Source organism: Molossus molossus, unplaced genomic scaffold (assembly GCF_014108415.1).
Source record: "Molossus molossus isolate mMolMol1 unplaced genomic scaffold, mMolMol1.p scaffold_m16_p_22, whole genome shotgun sequence".
Lineage (NCBI taxonomy): Eukaryota > Metazoa > Chordata > Mammalia > Chiroptera > Molossidae > Molossus > Molossus molossus.
This window is the reverse complement of record NW_023425358.1, coordinates 282,235-301,244: the sequence shown is the minus strand read 5'-3', so window position 1 is coordinate 301,244 and position 19,010 is coordinate 282,235. Positions and strand designations below refer to the sequence as shown.

At 56.8% G+C, this 19,010-nt stretch overlaps 1 protein-coding gene across 1 annotated transcript in view; it reads right to left on the bottom strand.

Annotated features, from left to right (window-relative positions):
• Positions 1-19,010, bottom strand: part of GRIK4 (glutamate ionotropic receptor kainate type subunit 4) — a 331,785-nt gene that overhangs the window by 184,159 nt on the left and 128,616 nt on the right. The window contains exon 2 of the mRNA XM_036276444.1: positions 6,431-6,595. Coding sequence (XP_036132337.1) covers positions 6,431-6,595 — 165 coding nt within the window. The remainder of the gene's footprint in view (positions 1-6,430; positions 6,596-19,010) is intronic.

Genomic DNA, 19,010 nt, shown 5'->3' with positions numbered 1-19,010 from the left:
GCCCTTCCCCCTCCGCTGGCCAGCTCCTGCTGGCCCCCCAGAGCCCGGCTCAGACCAGCGCTCGCTGTGCTCAGCTCCGGGCCGAGCTGCCTACGATGTGGCAGCCGTCCTGTTCTCCGAGTTCCCGGCCAGTCCCTGTCCCCAGCTAGCTCCTCATGTGGGGTCTCAACAGAGAATTTTCTAAATATCGATTCTTACAGAAGGCCACAATCCCTTATTCCCAACACCCAAATCCAAAAGGCTCTGAAACTGGATGATTTTCATTAAATTCATTTGGTGGCAAAATTTGATCTACAAAGACAGATGTGAAGCTATTGATAATGTGTGGATATTTTAATATAAGTATGCATCTATTTGCGTATGGGATCCTGCCCCTGCCCAGCGGAGATGGCATTTAATGTATGGTGCATGCACCACATGACCTTTCCAACATATAGACACTCCTAGACTGAACGCATCAGGCCTCGGCCTCCAGGGTCTGAGGGGCCTGTGCCGGCCATTCTGAATGTCCAGGTCCCGTCTCCCCACTGGATCGGAAACTCCTTGAGGGCAGGGGCCGCCTGGGTTCTGTCCTGGCAAAGATCAGCTGCTCACCCTGCCACTCAGCCGATCGGAATGACCCACATGAGCCCCGTGAACAGTGCCGTCCCTTTCCCGGCAGCCCCGCCGGGCCCTGTGCCCTTCTCCGCTGTTGCCCGTGAAGGGTGCCCTTGCTCACGAGAAACAGAAACCCTTACACGGGCCCTGGGACGGTCCGGTGGCTGCCTCAGCTCTGTGAGGCTCTGAGGAGGGGTGCCTCCACCCCTCGGGGGGCCTGGCAGTGACGGCCCGGCCAGCAGAGGCGCCGGAAGGCCCCTGCCAGAGACTGCTGGAATATTCGGCCGTGGGGGGGGCTGTCAGAGGGGGGATTTCCCCTCAAGTTATTACCTCGGGCCTGGTTCAAGTCCCCTCGGAAACCTGGGCTGTCAGGAGAAACTCATGGGAACGGACTCCGGCTGAGTCCTGCCAGGGAGGGCAGGTCAGCGTGGTCCCGAGGCCCCTCACAGGCTCGCCGGCTGCAGGTCTCCAGGGAGGGCCAGCGCCCTGGGTGGGCCTGCTCGTGCGCAGAGGACCACCGGACCGCACTCGGCTGCCCGGCGCCCTCGTGGTCAGCGGTCTCCGCATCAGAGGCTGGCCGCCCTGAGGGAGGGGCGGGAGAACCCCGATGCTCCCCATCGGAGCCCTCAGGGAGCGGAAGCAGAGCGGGTGGGGGGCGAGTTCTCTGGGTGCCGGGTGCCGGGTCACGCTGCACGCAGAGCTCACCGCGAGGCCCTGGCTGTCCTGAGGGAGGGGCGGGAGAACCCCGATGCTCCCCATCGGAGCCCTCAGCGAGCGGAAGCAGAGCAGGTGGGGGCGAGTTCTCTGGGTGCCGGGTCACGCTGCACGCAGAGCTCACCACGAGGCCCTGGCTGTCCCTGAGCGAGCACACGGCGGCCTCGATCAACGCCCCAGACGTGTCCTCCCTGTGCCTCCCCTCTGCACTCCCCACGACTGCACTGGCCTCCGAGCAGAGGCGGCAGTGTGGCGGTGGCCCTGCCGGCCGCTCGTCTGCCCAGGACGTTGCCAGCCCTCAGCCTGGTCCCAACCCCCCTTGCGAGCAGCAGCACCATGAACAGGGGCGGGGAGCTTGCCCAAGGCAGGCACCGGGCAGGACACACACTGCACCCCACCCTTACAGTCACCCCAGGAGGGAGGAGTTATACTAATTGTCTACAACTACTAAGCGCAGGACCCTGGCTGCGTGTCCACCCTTAGGCCTTTCAAAGGCACCATCTCATGTCATTCTCACCGCGACCCCACGAAACGGGGCCTCTCCTTGTTCCTACATCACGGATGAGGAGGAATCTGAGGCACAGGAGATGGGTTCGAGGCGCTGACTGCAGCACCAAGCTCTGACTGCAGTTGCCCACTCCCGCCCTGGCCCTCTCCAGGCCCCCCACAAACTCCCTGCCTCACCTTTGCCCACACTACCCTGCCTGCTGCTCGGATACCCTCTTCCTCCTGTCACCTGTCCAACACCCAGGTCCAGCCCAGGGCCCTCCTGACCCCTGCCTGCACCTGTGACTAGCCCTGGCCTCCCTCTGCTCTGGGCTGAGCCCCTCATTGGCGAGCCCGCAGCAGAGCGACCGCAAGGTGTCCCTTTTCAGGTGAGTGGCTCTAACGGCCTCCTGGACAGGTCACGGGTTTCCATGTCCCTGTCTGTCAGATGAGGAGGTCGAGCCAGGTGATCCTAAGCACCGCAATTCAGTGCGTCTCTGAGTCATGTCATGTGGACTCAGAGAAGGGGAGCGAAAATGTCTGTTCAATGACTCGTCACTGTTCTTAGCCCTTTCTCTTCTGGCTTTTCGCTCCGAGTCCCTGAGGCTGCCTTGGAGTCGTCTGCTGAGCTGGTGGGAGGAAACCAGCCCTCACGGGACGCGGCTCCGAACCACCAGAGCTCATGCCCCTGGAGCCTGCCAGAAGCCCGCGCTGGTGCAGAAGGAGCAGCCCTGCAGCCAAGACGTGCGTGCTCCCCTCGCCCGCCGCGGCCCGTGCCTCCGGGTTTCCAGGGAAACCGTGGCGGCTGCAGCATGCCGGCCTCCAGGTGTTTGGGCGATGGGAGGGCGGGAGGGGTGTCCATTAGACTCGGGAGACGCACCATCTGTAGGCACAGAGGAGCGCAAGGCCGTGGGAGCTCCCTGCACAAACGAGGCTGAGCTGGAGGCCAGATGTGGAGGCCAGATGTGGAGGCCAGATGTGGAGGACAAGGAGGGAAGGACCGGCTGGAGGGGAGAACCCGACAGGTCTTGTCTGTCTCTCTTATTTCATTAAAAATTTTTTTTTCTTTATTGATTTTAGAGACAGAAGAAGGGAGAGGGAGAGACAGAGAGAAACATCGATGAGAGAGAACATCGATCGGCCGCCTCCTGCATGTCTCCCACTGGGGACCGGGTCCACAGCCTGGGCATGTGTCCTGACCGGGAATCGAACCAGCGACCTCGGTGCAGGGTCGGCACTCAACCACTGAGCCGCACCGGCCGGGCCATCTCTCTTCTTTCAGATGTGTGGGCTGGGTAGAGGGAGCTGGGAAATCCAACATCGAGAAGCCTGAGGCCGTGATGGTGAAGGACAGAGGTGGCAGGAATCAGATGTGGGTTCGAGGAAGCGTTATGAAGGGGGCTCACTCTAAATAAACCCACTCTGAAGATCTGCGTGGATTTCCGTGTGGAGCAGACGGAAGCAGGAGTGATTTTCACTGTTTCTCCCCAGTGTCCAGGTTTGTGACTAATTAATGTCCACTGAGATCTCCACCCCTCACCTCACTTTCAATGAACTAACGAGGTTCAAACTTGGACTCCGAAATCTTTGATTTCTTACACCTCCTCGTCTTGGATGCTGCCAGTACCATTGCTCCCCCGACTCGCACGCCCCGAATGGCTTGTTGCGTGTGATGGGTGCAGAGCACTCTGAGGCTCAGCCCGTGGTAAGGGGAGGCACGGCGGTCACTGTGCATTGCTGCCTCCCAGCTTGGACAGAGCCTTCGCTCTGCAACCAAGGCTACCCCACTAGGGTCGCTTCGTCGTGAAGCAGACGCCCTAGTCCCAGGGCGGCAGGCGTGAGGTCGGGGATGTTGTTCAGGGCCCCAGAGCCACTAAAATGTTTTCAATTAACAATGCAACCTAGCCCCGGGCCACCAGCCAGGGAGGATGGAGCCGGTGACACTGGGCAGTCGCTGGCTCTGAGAGGCTCGCCACAGTCTTGAAGCTGTCAGAGGTATCAAGCCCAGGGGACTGCAGGGAGAGGAGTATCCAGTGACAAGGCTGCCCCGGGAGGCGCGCTGACATAAGACGGCCGCTTGAGAGGAGCGGGAAGTCACGGAGGCTGCCAGAGGAGATGGCTGAACCTTGAAAGGGGGGCGAGCAGAGACGATGGTGGGAGGCGGGGGAGCCCGCTCCCCGGTGAGGTGAGAGTAAAGCCAACAACGAAATCTACAGCTGCCTCTTACTGAACGGATACCTGCTGTGGGCTCGGCGCTAAGCCCCTCACCTGTACTGTCTGCAGTCACGCTGGTGGCCCTAGGAAGTGATCTAACCATCTGGAGTCACACGCCTGGTACATAGCAGAGCCAGGACTTAATCCAAGTGAGTCTGGTTCTAAAATCCATGCTCCACTCTTCACCACACACAGTCTCCCCAAAGTAGGGGCCTGTCTGTTTCTGCCTCCTCCCCAGCACGGCCCTGAAGTCCAGTCCCTGTCCTCCCGTCTGCACCTCATGGCTGGGAGGCATCACCTGGCCGCCCCTTACTGTAGGAGGGAAAGAGCTGGGCGGGGACCTTCTGCGAACGCTCTGGGTGGTGTTTCAATCCCCTGTGGGGGTCGCTCCGCCAGATGAAAGGTCTCTGAGGTGAAAAGACACAGCTCTCTTTTCTACAAATGCTGCTGATGCCGCAAGCGCACTGAGATCTGAGTGTTGAGCAAGGGCCACTCGCTAACAGAATGTCTGGTGCCTGAAGGAAGAACATCAGCAAGATGCCCCAGAGCTCTGGAATGTGGAGCAAAGACGTCAGTTTCCTTGATTCCCCCGATTCTTCTGGCTTCATATTGCAGATGCACTGACTCTACGGAGCCGGGTGCAGGGGTTGGGGAAGAGGAAGTTTATACCTGCTGATATCCCACCCGCCAGGGGCAATCTGTGCTCTCGGCTCTGCCGGGAAAGCCTGGAAGAACCGAAGGAAGGAAGGGGAGGTGGTTCTCCAAACCAGACCCTGTCTGAGACCTGCCCTCCTGCACAAAGAAGCACTCCTGGCTCTGACCCACAAGCAGCCATGCTTCCATCTAGGACAGCCAGGGTTTCTGTCCCTTCCCTCTGAACCCCACCGCTACCACAGTGCACAGCAGGTGCTCATTAAATATGCATGGACTGAGCGCGGGAATGAGTGAATGACAATTTCAGGTACCTGCTCCCCGAGCCCTGTTCTGGAGAGTCTGTGTCCATAGATCCTGCTGGTCTCAACAGCCTTCTCTGTAAGGTGAGGACACACCCTCAGTCTCGAGGGGCAGACACGCTCTGCAAGGGGAGTTCGTGGACCCTGTGAGTTGTGAGACCAGCCAGATGGGCTGAAGCAACTCAGTCCTCTGCCTTGGGAATCCAAGCAGAGGCGCCGAGGGAGCCTGCCGGTGAAGAAGTGCCCAAGGAAGAGACCATCCCCTCGTCCGGCACTGCTCTCAGAGCAAGGTGTCCTGAGTCATGTCTGCAGCAGAGTAAACGCCCCATCAAGTTTCCTGAGTGGACAGAGAGCAAAGGAGACCGGGATGGCCGGTGTGGGGCGGGACCACGCCTGAGACACACACTTGAGCCCTGTTCTTTTGTTCTGGCGTCGAGTGCTGTTGAAGGTGAACCTGGGCTGGAACGGGAGGAGATGGGGACTCTGAAGTCTCAGGGGATAGATGCTGTCATCTCCCTGGGCAGCTGCCTTCCTTCCCTCTGCACTACAGCTGTCCGCTGCCAGCTGAGCTGCGAGCTACCAGCCCTCACACTTGGAGGCTCATCCTGTAGCTGCTGAGGTGACTCCAGCCATATCCCAGAGTTCCAGGGTGGCAGTGGACTGAGCACTGGACGTGCAGGTGAACGGTGCGCGGTCAGGGTCCAGAGCGCTGAGCCACGGACTAGCTCTGTGATTGAGAAAGTTACCCAATGTCTTTTAGCCTCAGTTTCTTTTATAAAATGGGGATAATAACATGTAACCCTTGGTTGTTGGGAGAATTACAAGCAGTGCTCAGCACAGAGTAGGGGTTCTATATGGGTGACTCGAGTGACCTACTATGCGTGTTCGAAAGCATTGCAGCCCACAAAGGATTTTCCTCCATTTTAAGTCATTGAAATCTCACCGTTCGCAGAGCTGATTTTAGCCTTCCCGTTTTACAGATAGAGAACCTGAGATTAAATAGGGTAAGTGACTAGTCCAAGGTTACTCACGGAAGGAATAACGAGACTCCACCCCAAGTCGCAGCTTCTTCCCACAACACTGCCCTCAGCACAAGACAGAAGCGAGGCAGTCGGTGTGCAAAGACCAAGCTTCCCTTGAGCTGGTCACATCTCTCTCATCTTAACTCCACGCGTTGCATTCAGGGATTCATGTGCAAGGTGTCCAGGAGGACGTATGAATCAACACATGAAGAAACTGATGAATGGGTCAATGAATGAATGGATGAGTGACCTGTCTTAATTCTATTCCATCCCGGATTCACCACAAAGCCTGGGAATTTCATCCAGACTAAGTATAGGGCCTCCTGTTCCATGTTTCTCTCCCACTGTTGGAAACGTCTACACCGTCGGCCTGGTGATGGGTGCAACTCCTACACCACCGTCCCCTCCTCTGACAGCAAGAACAGCCCTTCCCGTTCTACGTACTGGTTTCTGCAGTCTCATATTCGCTGTCTCTTAGCAGCTCAAAGATGTCCACTTCGACCTTGGCCTTGCCCAGCCTCTCGGGAGCACGGTTGATGCGGTTCTTGGCCAGGGTGATGGAGAGCCGCTCCCCTCTGCTGCACTCCATGGGGTCATCCAAGATAGCAGCTGTGGGCAGGCAACCACAGGCACAGTTGGTACCTTCCACCGCACTCCTCCTCCTGCGCGTCTCCCACACCGCCACCCGCTGCAGGAAGCTCCCGTCCACCCGCCATCCTCAGAACGGCCTCTGACACCAGTCCTCTGCGTCCCGAGAGTCCTGGCTTGCAGCCGTGACTGCTAACGGGGTCCACCTCTCTTGTAATGTCAGCAGGCCACTGGGTCTATCTGTATGAGGCCCCAGGCCCAAGTATGGTGACACCGTGCATATGTGTACGTGCACACACAGGTCCGTGTGTGTGCCAAGAAAAGGAGATGCATTTCTGGCACCGGAGAAGCTCTCCCGGAGGCCAGGTCTGAGAGCTGACATGAAGGATCATGCTGCCAAATGCCGGCTCTCCAGACGCGACACTGAGGAGCCCTGTCACCCAGGGAGCGAGGCGGTTTCTCTGAACTTTTCCTCCATGGACACTGGGAATAGTGAGACAAACTCAGAGTGTTGGTGTGAGGACCCGAAAAGGCAACACAGGCAAGTAGCTGCACAGATGTCATCTGTGTGACGGAACCATGTGGACGAAGCCTACTTCAAGGGGGCATGGCACCAATCGCTGCCCAGCTTCTGTGGGCAGAACCCCAGGCCCGCCCGCAGTCCCGTGGCACCTGTCTCCTCACGTGTGAGGTGCGGGAGCCTGTGCCTTGGGCGTGAGGACCACATGGAGCGCAGGGGTGCTCAGACCGTGCCTGCCGCACGGGGACACTCCGGAGTTAACTCCTGAGCTTGCTCGTTCTCTGGGCTACACAACTGAGAATTCCTATGCAGAAACCGTGCACAAGTGCACACAGCAGCACTTCATAATACAAAACAGGAAAAGCCCCCGCCCCTCAGCGTGAGCGGACAAGCACAGCGTGGCGCACCCACACAGCGGAAACAAGGGACTGACACGTGCCACAGCACAGATGCGCCTGAAGACACTGGGCTAAATGGAGAAAGTCCACTGTGGGCTCGTCCCGTTGACGTGAGCCGTCCCCGAGCGGTGCATCCACGGCACAGGAAGCAGGTGCGTGGCCGCCTGCGGGCGGTGTGGCGGGACAGGGCTTGAACGGGAGAGATGGAGAGTGGTTGCTAGTGCAGAGTATTCTTTGGGGGATGATGGAACTGCTGTAAATTTGTTGTAGTGAGGGACATCCACCTCTGAGTACATTAACAGCCACTAAACTGTACACTTAAATGAATGAAATGTGTGGTATCTGAACTATATATCAATAAAGCTATTATAAAAAATAAAAGAAATACCAAATGTCTCTTTCAGAAGTTGAAGACTCAGAAAGGCAATTAAGCCAGACGGATTTTAGCAACACGGAGCCCTTGAATGTGTGCAGCTGACACAGGTGGAAATACTCGGGTCCCAAGCTGTCCTCTCTGGACATTGCTCCCAGAGCCACCATGGGCCATTCCCACAGCGAAAACCAGGGCAGAGAGTATCACAAAGCATGTTTCCTGCTTTGTGGGTTTATCTACATGTATAGCCTTATTGAACGAGAAAAGCTAGATTTCATTTACAGAGGTTGGCCGTCTGTTGGGCCACAGAGGTGCATCCCCAAGCCGAGGTGCGAAGTGGGCTGCTGTGAGCTAAGCAGCAAAGCCGCGCACACCTGGCGGGTCGGCCTCTGGCAAAGTGGCCGAAAGACTAAGTGTACGTACACCTGAAGGGACTTGCAACGCCTGAGACTGCTACCTAGCTGACCTCGGAAGAGGGCCAGAATGAGGTGACACTCAGGGAGCAGAAACCTGTCCCATGACACTGTGTTGTGCTAGGAGGGAGGCGAAGAGCAGAGACGGAGGGGCAGCCTCAAGGAGTGACCTCAAGTGGGCTTTCAGGAAGCGGGGTGGGGGGGCACACGGGTCTCTAGTCCTGCGCCAGCTTCACCCAGCACAGTCCCACACCCATCAGCTTTAAAGATCAGGGTCCCACATAGACCTGATGTGGAACAAAGTGTCTTACTGTTAAAAATGCGATAGAAGCCACTAGCCCAGCCCTAGAGCATAGGAAAGAGACAGCTACAATGTCAGAACCGCCTCCATTGCCTGTGCTGTACTTCACTGGCAATTTGTACTTCTGAATCCCTCTCACTTTTCCCCAGCCCCCAGCCCCCAGCCCCCAGCCCCTGGCCCATCTGGCAGCCATCAGTTTGTTCTCTGTGTCTACTACTTGGTTTCTCCTTTGTTTGTTTTGTTTTTCTATATTTCACATATAATGAAATCATATGGTACTTATCTTTCTCTGGCTTATTTCACTTGGCACAATACCTTGTACGTCCATCCATGTTGTTGCAAATGATAAGATTTCATTCTTTTTTAGGACCAAGTAATATTTCATTGTATATATGTACCACCTCTTTATCCATCTGTCTACCAATGGACACTTAGGTTGCTTCCATATCTTGGCTACTGTAATGATTATAGGGGCACATGTATCTTTGCCAATTATTGTTTTGTGTTTCTTTGGATACATGCCCAAAAGTAGAATATGGCAGGGCTACTTTAAATTTTTTGAGGAACCGCCATAGTTTGCCACAGTGGCTGCACCAGTTTATAATCCCAAAAGTTCACGAGGGTTCCCTTTCCTCCACATCTTTCTCAACACGCTTGTTGATTTATTGGTGATAGCAAGTCTGACAGGTGTGAGGTGATATTTCATTGTGGTTTTAGTCAATAATACTGTAATAACTATATATGGTATCAGAAAGGTGCTAGACTTACTGAGTGATCATTTCATAAGGTACATAAATATCTAATCACTATGTTGTACACCTGAAGCCGATATAATATGAATGTCAACTATAATTGATAATTAAGTTTAAAAAGTAAAATAGCCCTGGCCTGTTTGTCTCAGCATTTAGAGCATTAGCTTGTGGACTGAAGGGTCTCGGGTTCAACTCCAGGTCAAGAGCTTGTCCCTGGGTCGCAGGTTCAATTCCGGCCCCAGTCAAGGTCAATCAGGACACAATCAATCAATGTGTCTCTCCCACATCGCCCTCTCCCTCTCCCTTCCTCCCTTCCACTGTCTCTAGAAAAATCAACAGAAAAATATAGTCAGGTGAGGATTAACAAAAAACTAAAATAAAAGTAAAATATGTGTCAGAAATTGGCAGAGCCATCCCACACAAGTGGGAAAGAGGCACCAGATACATGGCGCCCCAACATGTTAACAGGTGCGAACCGCCGTGACCACACCTACATGGGCAAGTGCTTCCCGCGCACGGCCCTGCCCCTCTGCAGCAGCCCTGTGAGACGTGTGTCATCGCGTCAGGGAGTCAGCTACTGCCCACATTCACAGGGCCGGGGCGTGCGAGGAGGGAGGTGGTCCCAGGTCCCAGACTCTGATCTGAGGCAGGGCTCGTCTGCCTCTCAGTGTCTGCCCAGGGGTCTGCTGCGGAGGGGCGTGTACCAGGTAGGTGTGTATTAGTCAGCTTCGCTCCTGCAACAAGGTATCCCGGCCCGGGTGGCTCAAGCAACAGGCATGTATTTCTCACCGTTCTGGAGCTGGGAGCGTGAGGTCAGGCTGCCCGCCGGCTGGGCTCCAGAGAGGCCTGTGTCCTGGTTTGCACATGGCTGTCTTCTTGCTGTGTCTTCACGTGGCGGAGACAGAGGGAGAACAGGCTCTCTGGCCACTTTTAAAGGGGCACTAATCCCATCACGGAGTCCCACGTTTATGACTTCGGTCAAACCGAATCAGCTCCCGAAGGCCTTGCTTCCCGATACCGTCACCCAGGAATCGTGGGGTACACTCAGTCCAGAGCGCTAAGCACACGAGACGGGCAGCCACCACAGAGGAAGGCTCACCACGGAAACCAGCTCCAAAGCCACCAGGCTGAACCCCGGACATTCTCCTAGGTAATGTCTAAGCCCCGTGACATTTTAAGACTGGGAGCAGCTACCTTTCTCTTTGGGTGACCTCACTATGACCAAATTTTCCACCTACAATCTAGTAAGTATTTAATCACTTGTAATAAAACAAATTAATAAGTAATCTCTCAGAAAATTCTCGATGCCCCTGCAGACCTAGAAGCTCGGGCTTCTGGGTGGAAGACGAGGGACTTGAGAGCGTCTTGATGGGGTGGTTCTGCTACAGCACCCCGCCCAGCTGGCTTGCCCGTCCGTGCACAAAGGCAGTGAGACCTACCCCACCACGCCCGTCTGTTCCGTCTCCTTGCTTAGTACGCATTCAAGATGAGCGCTGTGGACTGAATTATGTTCCTCAAATTCATAGAGAGGTTGGTAAGGTTAAAGGCCTGACCTCACAGGACTAGTGTCCTTCTGGGAAGAGCCCAGAGAGCGCCCTGTCCTGTCCACCTCCTGAGGAGCGGCGAGCAGGTGGCCATCTGCCAGCTGGAAAGGGGCGCCCAGCCGACGTCCGTGCTGCTGCACCTTCCCCTTGGCCTCTGACCCCGGAACTGTGGGGAACGAATGTCTGTTGTTGACACCACCCAGGCTGCGCTGCTCTGGGACAGCGGCCTGAGTGGACGGAGACGCCAGCCAGCCCCGCAGGCAGCTCACACAGGCTCCCTGGACACATGGAGACAGGGGTCTGGCCAGCTGAGAAATTTTACATGAAGGGGCGGATACGATCCCCTGGGGACCCCCTTCCCACCCTGCGGGGTCCGCGGCAGGACTCCCCTGGAACGTACCTGGCGGGGCTCGCCCACTCGCTGAGCCGCACAGCCCTGCCCTCCCCTCCGCTCAGCCCTGCACCGTCCGGCACCACCTCTCACTCGTCTCCAGACAACGGCTACTTCCGGGGGGCTTCGGCTAGGTGGCTGGCTAGTGTCGAGCACACTGCGGTCAGAATAGCTAGGACTGTGTCCCTGGACAGTGAGGGCGAGGCGCAAGCTCAGGCCCTCTCAGGACTCAGAGGGACGTGTCCTCCCCACGTGTCCCCAGGTGGCCACTGGCTGTGCAGCAGTCCCTGCAGAGGGCCCCACGGGTGAAGGGGAGCAGCAGAGCTGTGTGCTTGAGGTGGGAGGTGCGGCACATGCCCCTGGCCCACGCTGTGCCCGCCAGGCCAGGATGCTCAGTTCCCAGCCCGTGCCCAGTGAGGAGCAGTACCAGCTGGCACGGCCTGCAGCCCTGGAGACGGCTGTGCAGAGGAGTGACTCAGCAGCCACGGTGAAGCTGTGAGGTCTGGGCTGCCCCGAAGGGAGGGCTGAGATAGGAACACACAGCCAGAGACCAGGTATGCCCCTCTCCAGCATGGGGCGGTGTCCAGTGACTCCTCCACCCACATGTTTCCAATGTGCCTCCTCCATGCCAGGGCGCTGGTGAGTCCTTACATTGACCCTGCCTTCCCCCTATGCCAAGAGCTTCACCCTCTGCCCATATCTCTGAGATCTGAGACTCACACCAAGGAGGGCAGCCTCAACTTCGTGCTCACCTGCCATCTCGGCCTGCCGGGATTGGTGCAACGCAATGAAACTACAAGCACCTGCTGCTCGGAGTGAGGGGGAGCTTTCCAAGGGAGCAAATGCTCCAGATCTTCGGATGCAGTCCCATTTATTTGCAGATTACAGGTGGATTTATGTAAATTATTTCCTTGATATGGCGTCTCTGTAAACCATACAGCCTAGCTTTGTCTCTTGCTTTTTATGGCAGAAAGAGACTTTGAAACTAAAACATAACAAACACAGACATTCTTGAGTCCTAGGACCGGTTAGTCCACCCATGCAAACCTTATCTTATTCACATGCAAATGAAGCACTCATTTGCACCTGGGCTGGCCAGATAGCATTAACACAAGGTTACAAATCGTCCATCTTCCAACTCCCCAACCCCACATTCACCTCTACCCCAGGCCCTTTTTCTTGTTCTTGTCCTGTGTCTACATCCACTCTGGAGAGATGCCTCCTTTGGGACAGGCAGGCCTGGCTCTGCCCACTGCAGTACTTCCCGAGTCAGCCCTAATGAGTGTGGCTGGAACTGACCTGCTCCGTCCTCAGGCCTCCCCATTGTACCAAGGGTTGGTCCAGTGGAGTCTCTAGGATGGCACCAAGGCCTCCTGTCTGGTTTCCTCACACCCTTTCGGCCATGGCACCCTCTGCCAGCACCTCCGCGTGAGGGCCTGGGCTGGCCTTTGGCTCCCTTCCACATGCCGGTTGACATTGACCCTGTCCCTCGTTCCCCCTTCCCTACCAGACCTCTTCTTCTTCCCTTCAGACTCACCTCTTCCAAGAACCCCTCCATGACCCCACCACCATCCCTCTTTGGGTTGTCGAGAGACTCCACACCGCCTGGGAGGGGACTCACCCTTCTGTCTGTACACAGGAGTTTCCTCGATTACTTTATACCTTAAAGCCCCAAGGGAAGACTCCTTCCTTTGGAACTCCCAAGGTCCCTCGCCCCAAACTAGCGCCCTCTTCCTCAGAACTCCCACAGAGATTTCTCTGGGCCGTTCCTTAGACACTAATCACCCCCGACATATTTGTCGTGCCTATTTGGCCATCTTTCTACCCTAGACAGGCAGCTCTTGTGTGCAGGGCCACTCCTGACTCACCTCTGCACCTGCACAGTTCTGGGCACGGTGGTGCTCAATGAACAGCACTGAGTCTACAGATCATGGAGGCCACTTGTCTTTACGTGCCTCACATAGCGGGCACTGTGCTTGCTGATGCTGCGGTGGGGTGGGCATCAGATGGCACAATGGCGCAGTGGGCATCAGATAGCACAATGGCGCAGTGGGCATCAGATGGCACAATGGCGCGGTGGGCATCAGATAGCACAATGGCGCGGCGGGCATCAGATGGCACAATGGCGCGGTGGGCATCAGACAGGGTGATGGTGTGATGGCTATTAGATGGCACAATGGCGCCATGGCACAGTGGACATCAAATGGTGCGATGACGCAGTTGACATTAGACGGCGTGATGGGTATTAGCCAGCACGGTGGTGCAGTGGGTATTAGACGGCGCGATGGGTATTAGCCAGCACGATGGTGCAATGGGTATTAGACGGCGCGATGGGTATTAGCCAGCACGATGGTGCAATGGGTATTAGACGGCGTGATGGCGTAGTGGGCATCAGACGGCACGATGCTGCAGTCAGCATTAAGGACTGTGGGACTGAGGGTGGCCACTCTGTAGTGGGGCCCACAGGGTGCAGGGCCCATGCAGGCACCTCCAGGGCACCCAGGGGTTGGCGGGTCTCCTGTTCTCTGCTCACCCGTGTGAACAGACACAGGGCTTGCCCTCCCTCCCCAAATTCTCTACCGTCCACAAGTGACCCTTCAGCTTGGACGATCGGCCTCCTGACCCCTTGGCTCTGCCACAGTGTCACTGTTGAAGATTTCCAAGCGCCTTCACAACTGTTGCCTCTTTAAATGGGGGAGTAAAGCGGTTTTTACTGGAGTCTTTAAAGGTGACATCTGTGACTCTGCCTACAGCTGTTCGGCTCAGTGGCTTAGAGCCCAGTGCTACCAAGGACAGGCTGTTTAGCCTCCAGGGAGCCGGTCAGCCAAGCCCCACGGCCACTACTCACCTGGCACAGCCTCCTCCACTCGCCTGTGCCCTCTCCGCACCCTCCTTGTACCCCTGTTGGCCCCAGTTCTTTCTGCTGGAGGCAACCTCACCGCTGTGCAGGCTGCATCCACACTCACACCCCCTCCTCCCTGGGGTGCAACACAGGGCCCCTCGGCCCTTGGCCTGGTGTGGCCACCACCCGCTCACACTGCAGCCCCGGCGCCTAAACAGCAGAAACCGTTTTCTCACAGGTCCGGAGGCTGGAGGTCCGTGGTCAAGGGGTCAGCAGGTCTGGTCTCCTCTTGAGGCCTCTCCTTGGCGGCAGATGGCCGTCTTCTTGTGGTGTCTTCACATGGTCTCCTTCTCTGCGCTTGTGTCCGAACCTCCTCTTCCACAGGACACTAGTCACACTGGGTTAGGATGCACACCCCAGTGGCCTCAGTTTGACTTAATTACCTCTTTGAAGACCGTATTTCCAAGTATGTCCCACATGCATGGATGACGATTTTGGCAAATGCGCAGTGTAAACACTGTGTTTTGAACAAAGTGTGCTGGGGCCACTGGTATCCGCACGTTTACACAACAAGAGAAAAGAACTTGGAACCCTGTCCTACCGTACACAAAAATGAACACAGCATTGAATTTTTTCTAGAAGAAAATCATGACAGACTTTCACTGTACTGTGAAGCAAGTGGTTCAGCAAAGTCACACAGTCCTGAGGACGCAAAGAGGGAGGAAACCAAGCTCTCCTGGGGTAGAAGCTTTCAGGGGAGTCCCCATGCCTCCATCTCACACACGTGTGGTGACCGGCGCTACCTGCCCAGCACCAAGCTTCCCAGAGGAGGTGACCTGGAAGCGGGCATGAGGAAGCCGAGTGCCTGGTCCACGGCCTGCGGGCCAGAGCACCTGAGGGGCTGGCGGGGCTGGCCGAGGGTGAGCACCCTCCTGCGGCGTGCTGGAGGAGCGGCGGCACCCTGCAGGGCGAGGAGGGACGGGAGGGCTTTCCACAGAACGTGGCATCACCAGAATTGCGTGTCGGGCTGCCACTCACTGCCCTGTAGGCAGACTGGACAGAGGGCTGAAGTGTGAGCTGGGTAGACGGGTTTGGGGCTAATGTTAATGGCACGAGAAAGAGATGAGGCAAGTACTAGGGGGCAGGGCAATGAGGATCCGCGAGAGGGGCAGATGCAGGAAAGGACCATGAGGAGAGACAGGGAGGGTGCCCAGCTACGAAGGGGTGGGGGCGTCAGAATGTCCTGGAGGGTCTTAAGCCAAAGACTGCCAGGACCTCATCCCAGAGCTCCTGGTTCAGCACAGGCCGGCAGGCACCCGAGGATTTCATTTCTAACAGGGTATCGTAACCGGCTGACCCTGCTAGTCCAGGGGCAGCAGACTGAGCAGCATCTCGAATAACCTGACGTTTCTGAGAAACGTCTTTGCTCACACCATTTCCACGGGGGACAGTGCTCTGCCCCTTCTCTGAAATCTGAGCGGCAACTTCAAGGTCCGGCTCAAAACGAAGTCTCACACGTACGCGATGTCCCAGGCAATGGGCCGGCGCTCCGCCTGCCCTCATCAGCGTCTCTATCCCGGACCTGTGCTCGGGGCCTGCGGCACTGAGTGCGAGAGCGGCTCCGTCCCAGCAGCGCCCTGCCACTCGGCATCCCTGCTTCTGTTTTCAATGACGTGAGCTACAGTGAAATCCATGGCTTGTATAAATGACTAATATTTTGTTTTCTTTTCACCTCACACCCATTAGGATGGCAATTACCAAAAACAAATCCAAAACCCAAACAAAATCCCCACAGAAAGTAACAGGCGCCGGCAGGGACGAGGAGACCTTGTTCACTGCTGGAGGGACGATAAACGGCTGCAGCTACGAGAGGAAACAGTGTGTTGTTTCCTCAAAAAGTTGAAAACAGAATTAACATATGACCCAGCAATTCCAGCCCTGCGTGTACAGCCCACAGAACTGAGAGCAGAGCCTCAGAAAGCTGTGCACACCCGTGTCCCCGGCAGCGTGGCACCCGTGTCCCCGGCAGTGTAACACCAGTGTCCCCGGCAGCGTGGCACCCGTGTCCCCGGCAGTGTAACACCAGTGTCCCTGGCAGCATGGCACCCGTGTCCCCGGCAGCGTGGCACCCGTGTCCCCGGCAGCGAGACACCCATGTCCCCGGCAGCGTGGCGCCCGTGTCCCCGGAAGATGGCACCCGTGTCCCCGGCAGCGAGGCACCCGTGTCCCCGGCAGCGTGGCACCCATGTCCCCGGCAGCGTGGCACCCGTGTCCCCGGCAGCGTGGCACCCGTGTCCCCGGCAGCATGACTCACCAGCGTGGAAGCAGCCCAGGTGCCCCTGACAGCAAAGGACAGACCGAATGTGCTCCATGCAGACAACAAAATATCATTCAGCCTTGAAAAGGGGTAAAACTCTGCTCGGCCGGTGTGGCTCAGTGGTTGAGTGTCCACCCATGCACCAAGAGGTTGCCAGTTAGATTCCCAGTCAGGGCACATGCCCGGTTGTGGGCCAGATCCCCAGTGGGGGCATGCAGGAGGCGGCCAGTCAATGTTCTCTCTCATCAATGTTTCTGTCTCTCCCTCTCCTTTCCTCTCTAAAATCAATAAAGAAAAATATATGTTTTAAAACAGGGTGAAATTCAGACACACCCTAGGCCAGGGATGAACCTGGAGGACATCACGCTGAGTGAGAAGCCAGACACAAGAAGACAAACACTGCGACTCCGCGTGCACAGATGCTCAGAGTATCCAACTTTGTGAGGACGGACGGCAGAAAAACACGGCCAGCGGCTGGAAGACGGGCGGGCCCCCTGCTGACGGACCGGCTGCCAGCTTGCAGGGCGAGGAGCTCGGGCACGTCCTGGGCAGCGGCACAGCAGGGTGGGCGTGCGGGCCGGGCACGCAGACCCCCACACCTGGGACCAGGACGCGCACCCCATGCAGCGTGCGCTCCGTGGCGACGGCAGGTGACTTCAGAACAAGGCACTGCCTTCGCTCTCAGCTCACACACGTCCGCACCTTTGCCGTCTGCATCTCATCTGAGAGGTGACAGTGAAACATCACTCCTGTTCTGTAAACATTTAAAATTGCTTCCTTTATTGATTTTAGAGAGAGAGGAAGGGAGAGAATGAGAGAGAGAGAAACACGGATGACAGAACATGGATGGCCACCTCCTGCACGCCCCCCACTGGGGACTGGCCCACAACCTGGGCATGTGCCCTGACCAGGAATCAAACTGGCGACCTCTTGGTGCAGGGTCGATGCTCAACCACTGAGCCACACCAGCCAGACTCATTCCCATTTTATCAAAGAGTATTCAGAAGTCTAGAAAGATAAAATCAACTCCAGTACACATCGCTGATGTGTTGAGAGGTTGAAACTAAATCTTAGACCCTTTGCTCTACTCCCCAAACTCTCAGGAGCACAGTGCTTCTGCCCGACTGTGCGGAAAAGAGCCTGTCGAGTGCTGAGCACGCTTCTGTATACAGGCTACTGGGCTGGCCCTGGCCATTTCGCTCAGCGGTTAGAGTGTCAGCCTGCGGACCACAGAATCCTGGGTTCAGTTCCCGCTAAGGGCACGTACCTCGGTTGCAGTTTGTCGGGTCCTGTGGGTGGCAGCCAGTCCATGTGTCTCTCTCTCCCTCCCTCCCTCTTTCCTTCCCACTCTATCTGAAGATAAATGCTAAAATGTTCTCAGGAGAAAGGAAGGGGAGGGGAGGGGAGGGGAGGGGAGGAGTGGGGAGGGCGGGGGGAAGGGAGGGGAGGGGAGGGGAGGGGGAGGGGAGGGGTGGGGGAGGGGAGGGGAGGGGAGGGGGAAGGGAGAAGGAGAGAAGGAGAGAAGGAGAGGAGAGGCTACCTGGCTCCTGGGAGGAAGGGAAGGAGGGTAGGCAAGACCAAGGGAGAGAAGGAATTATACAATTTGAGGAAGATGCCTCTTTGATGATTTAAGGAAAAAGGGAAAAGGAATATTTTTCTGGATGTTTCTATGTGTCTGGCAGTTTGTATGAGGTTTTTTTTTCTCATTTACTTCTTCACACCACAATCTCTGTGGTGGGCATTACTATTATTATTTTATAGCTGGCGGTAAGGAAGGTGGAGTCCCTAGATCCCCCGCGAGACTCTGGGCTGGGCTCCCGCCGCTGGGAAGCGCAGGACCTCCGCGTTCCAAACTGCCTGGTTGCCAGCACGTGCGCTGTGTCTCCTGCCATCAGTTGCAGTCAGCTGACCACTTTCCAGACTCAGCATTTTCCTGCGCCACCCGACCTGGTGTTGCAGAGAGCAGAACGCCCCGCGGAGGTGCTCCTCCTCCTCCTCGCAAGGTGCTGCCCTCTCCCCGCCACACCCCTGTGACCTGTCCTGCGGCCTCCCTCTGCCTGGGCCCTTTCTCCTTCACTCTTCCTCCCCCTGCTCACACAGACCTGTGTGCCACCCAGGGCTGGCACCTCCCAGGGTGAGGAAGAACCACATGCAGCCACCCACTCCTGAAGCCCTTGTCATCACCCATGAAGGGACACGGCTCCATGCACCTCTCCCACCAAACCCACGCTGCGCTCCTGGGCCTGACAGCCCCCCCAGTCCTGCGAGCCAAGGTCCCTGGAACCCATTCTCTCAATTCAAAACGATGTCTCACACCACATCCTCTGGGTCAGCCCTCCCTCCCTTCCCTGCCTCCAAGCAGCCAGCACTTCCGAGCTGCCTGAGTCAAGCAAAGGCATCCCTGATACAAGAATGTGTGGGGGCCTGAGTTCCCACTGACTTGAGGCAGGCCCTCGACCTGTGTCATGAAATCGTGGCTCTAGCCTGACTCTCCACCAGAACCAGCCTTCACCCCTCAGCCTCCAGAACCGGCTGACAGACCAAGTGTCCACACACCCCATGAACCTGAGGGCAACGGGGCGCCT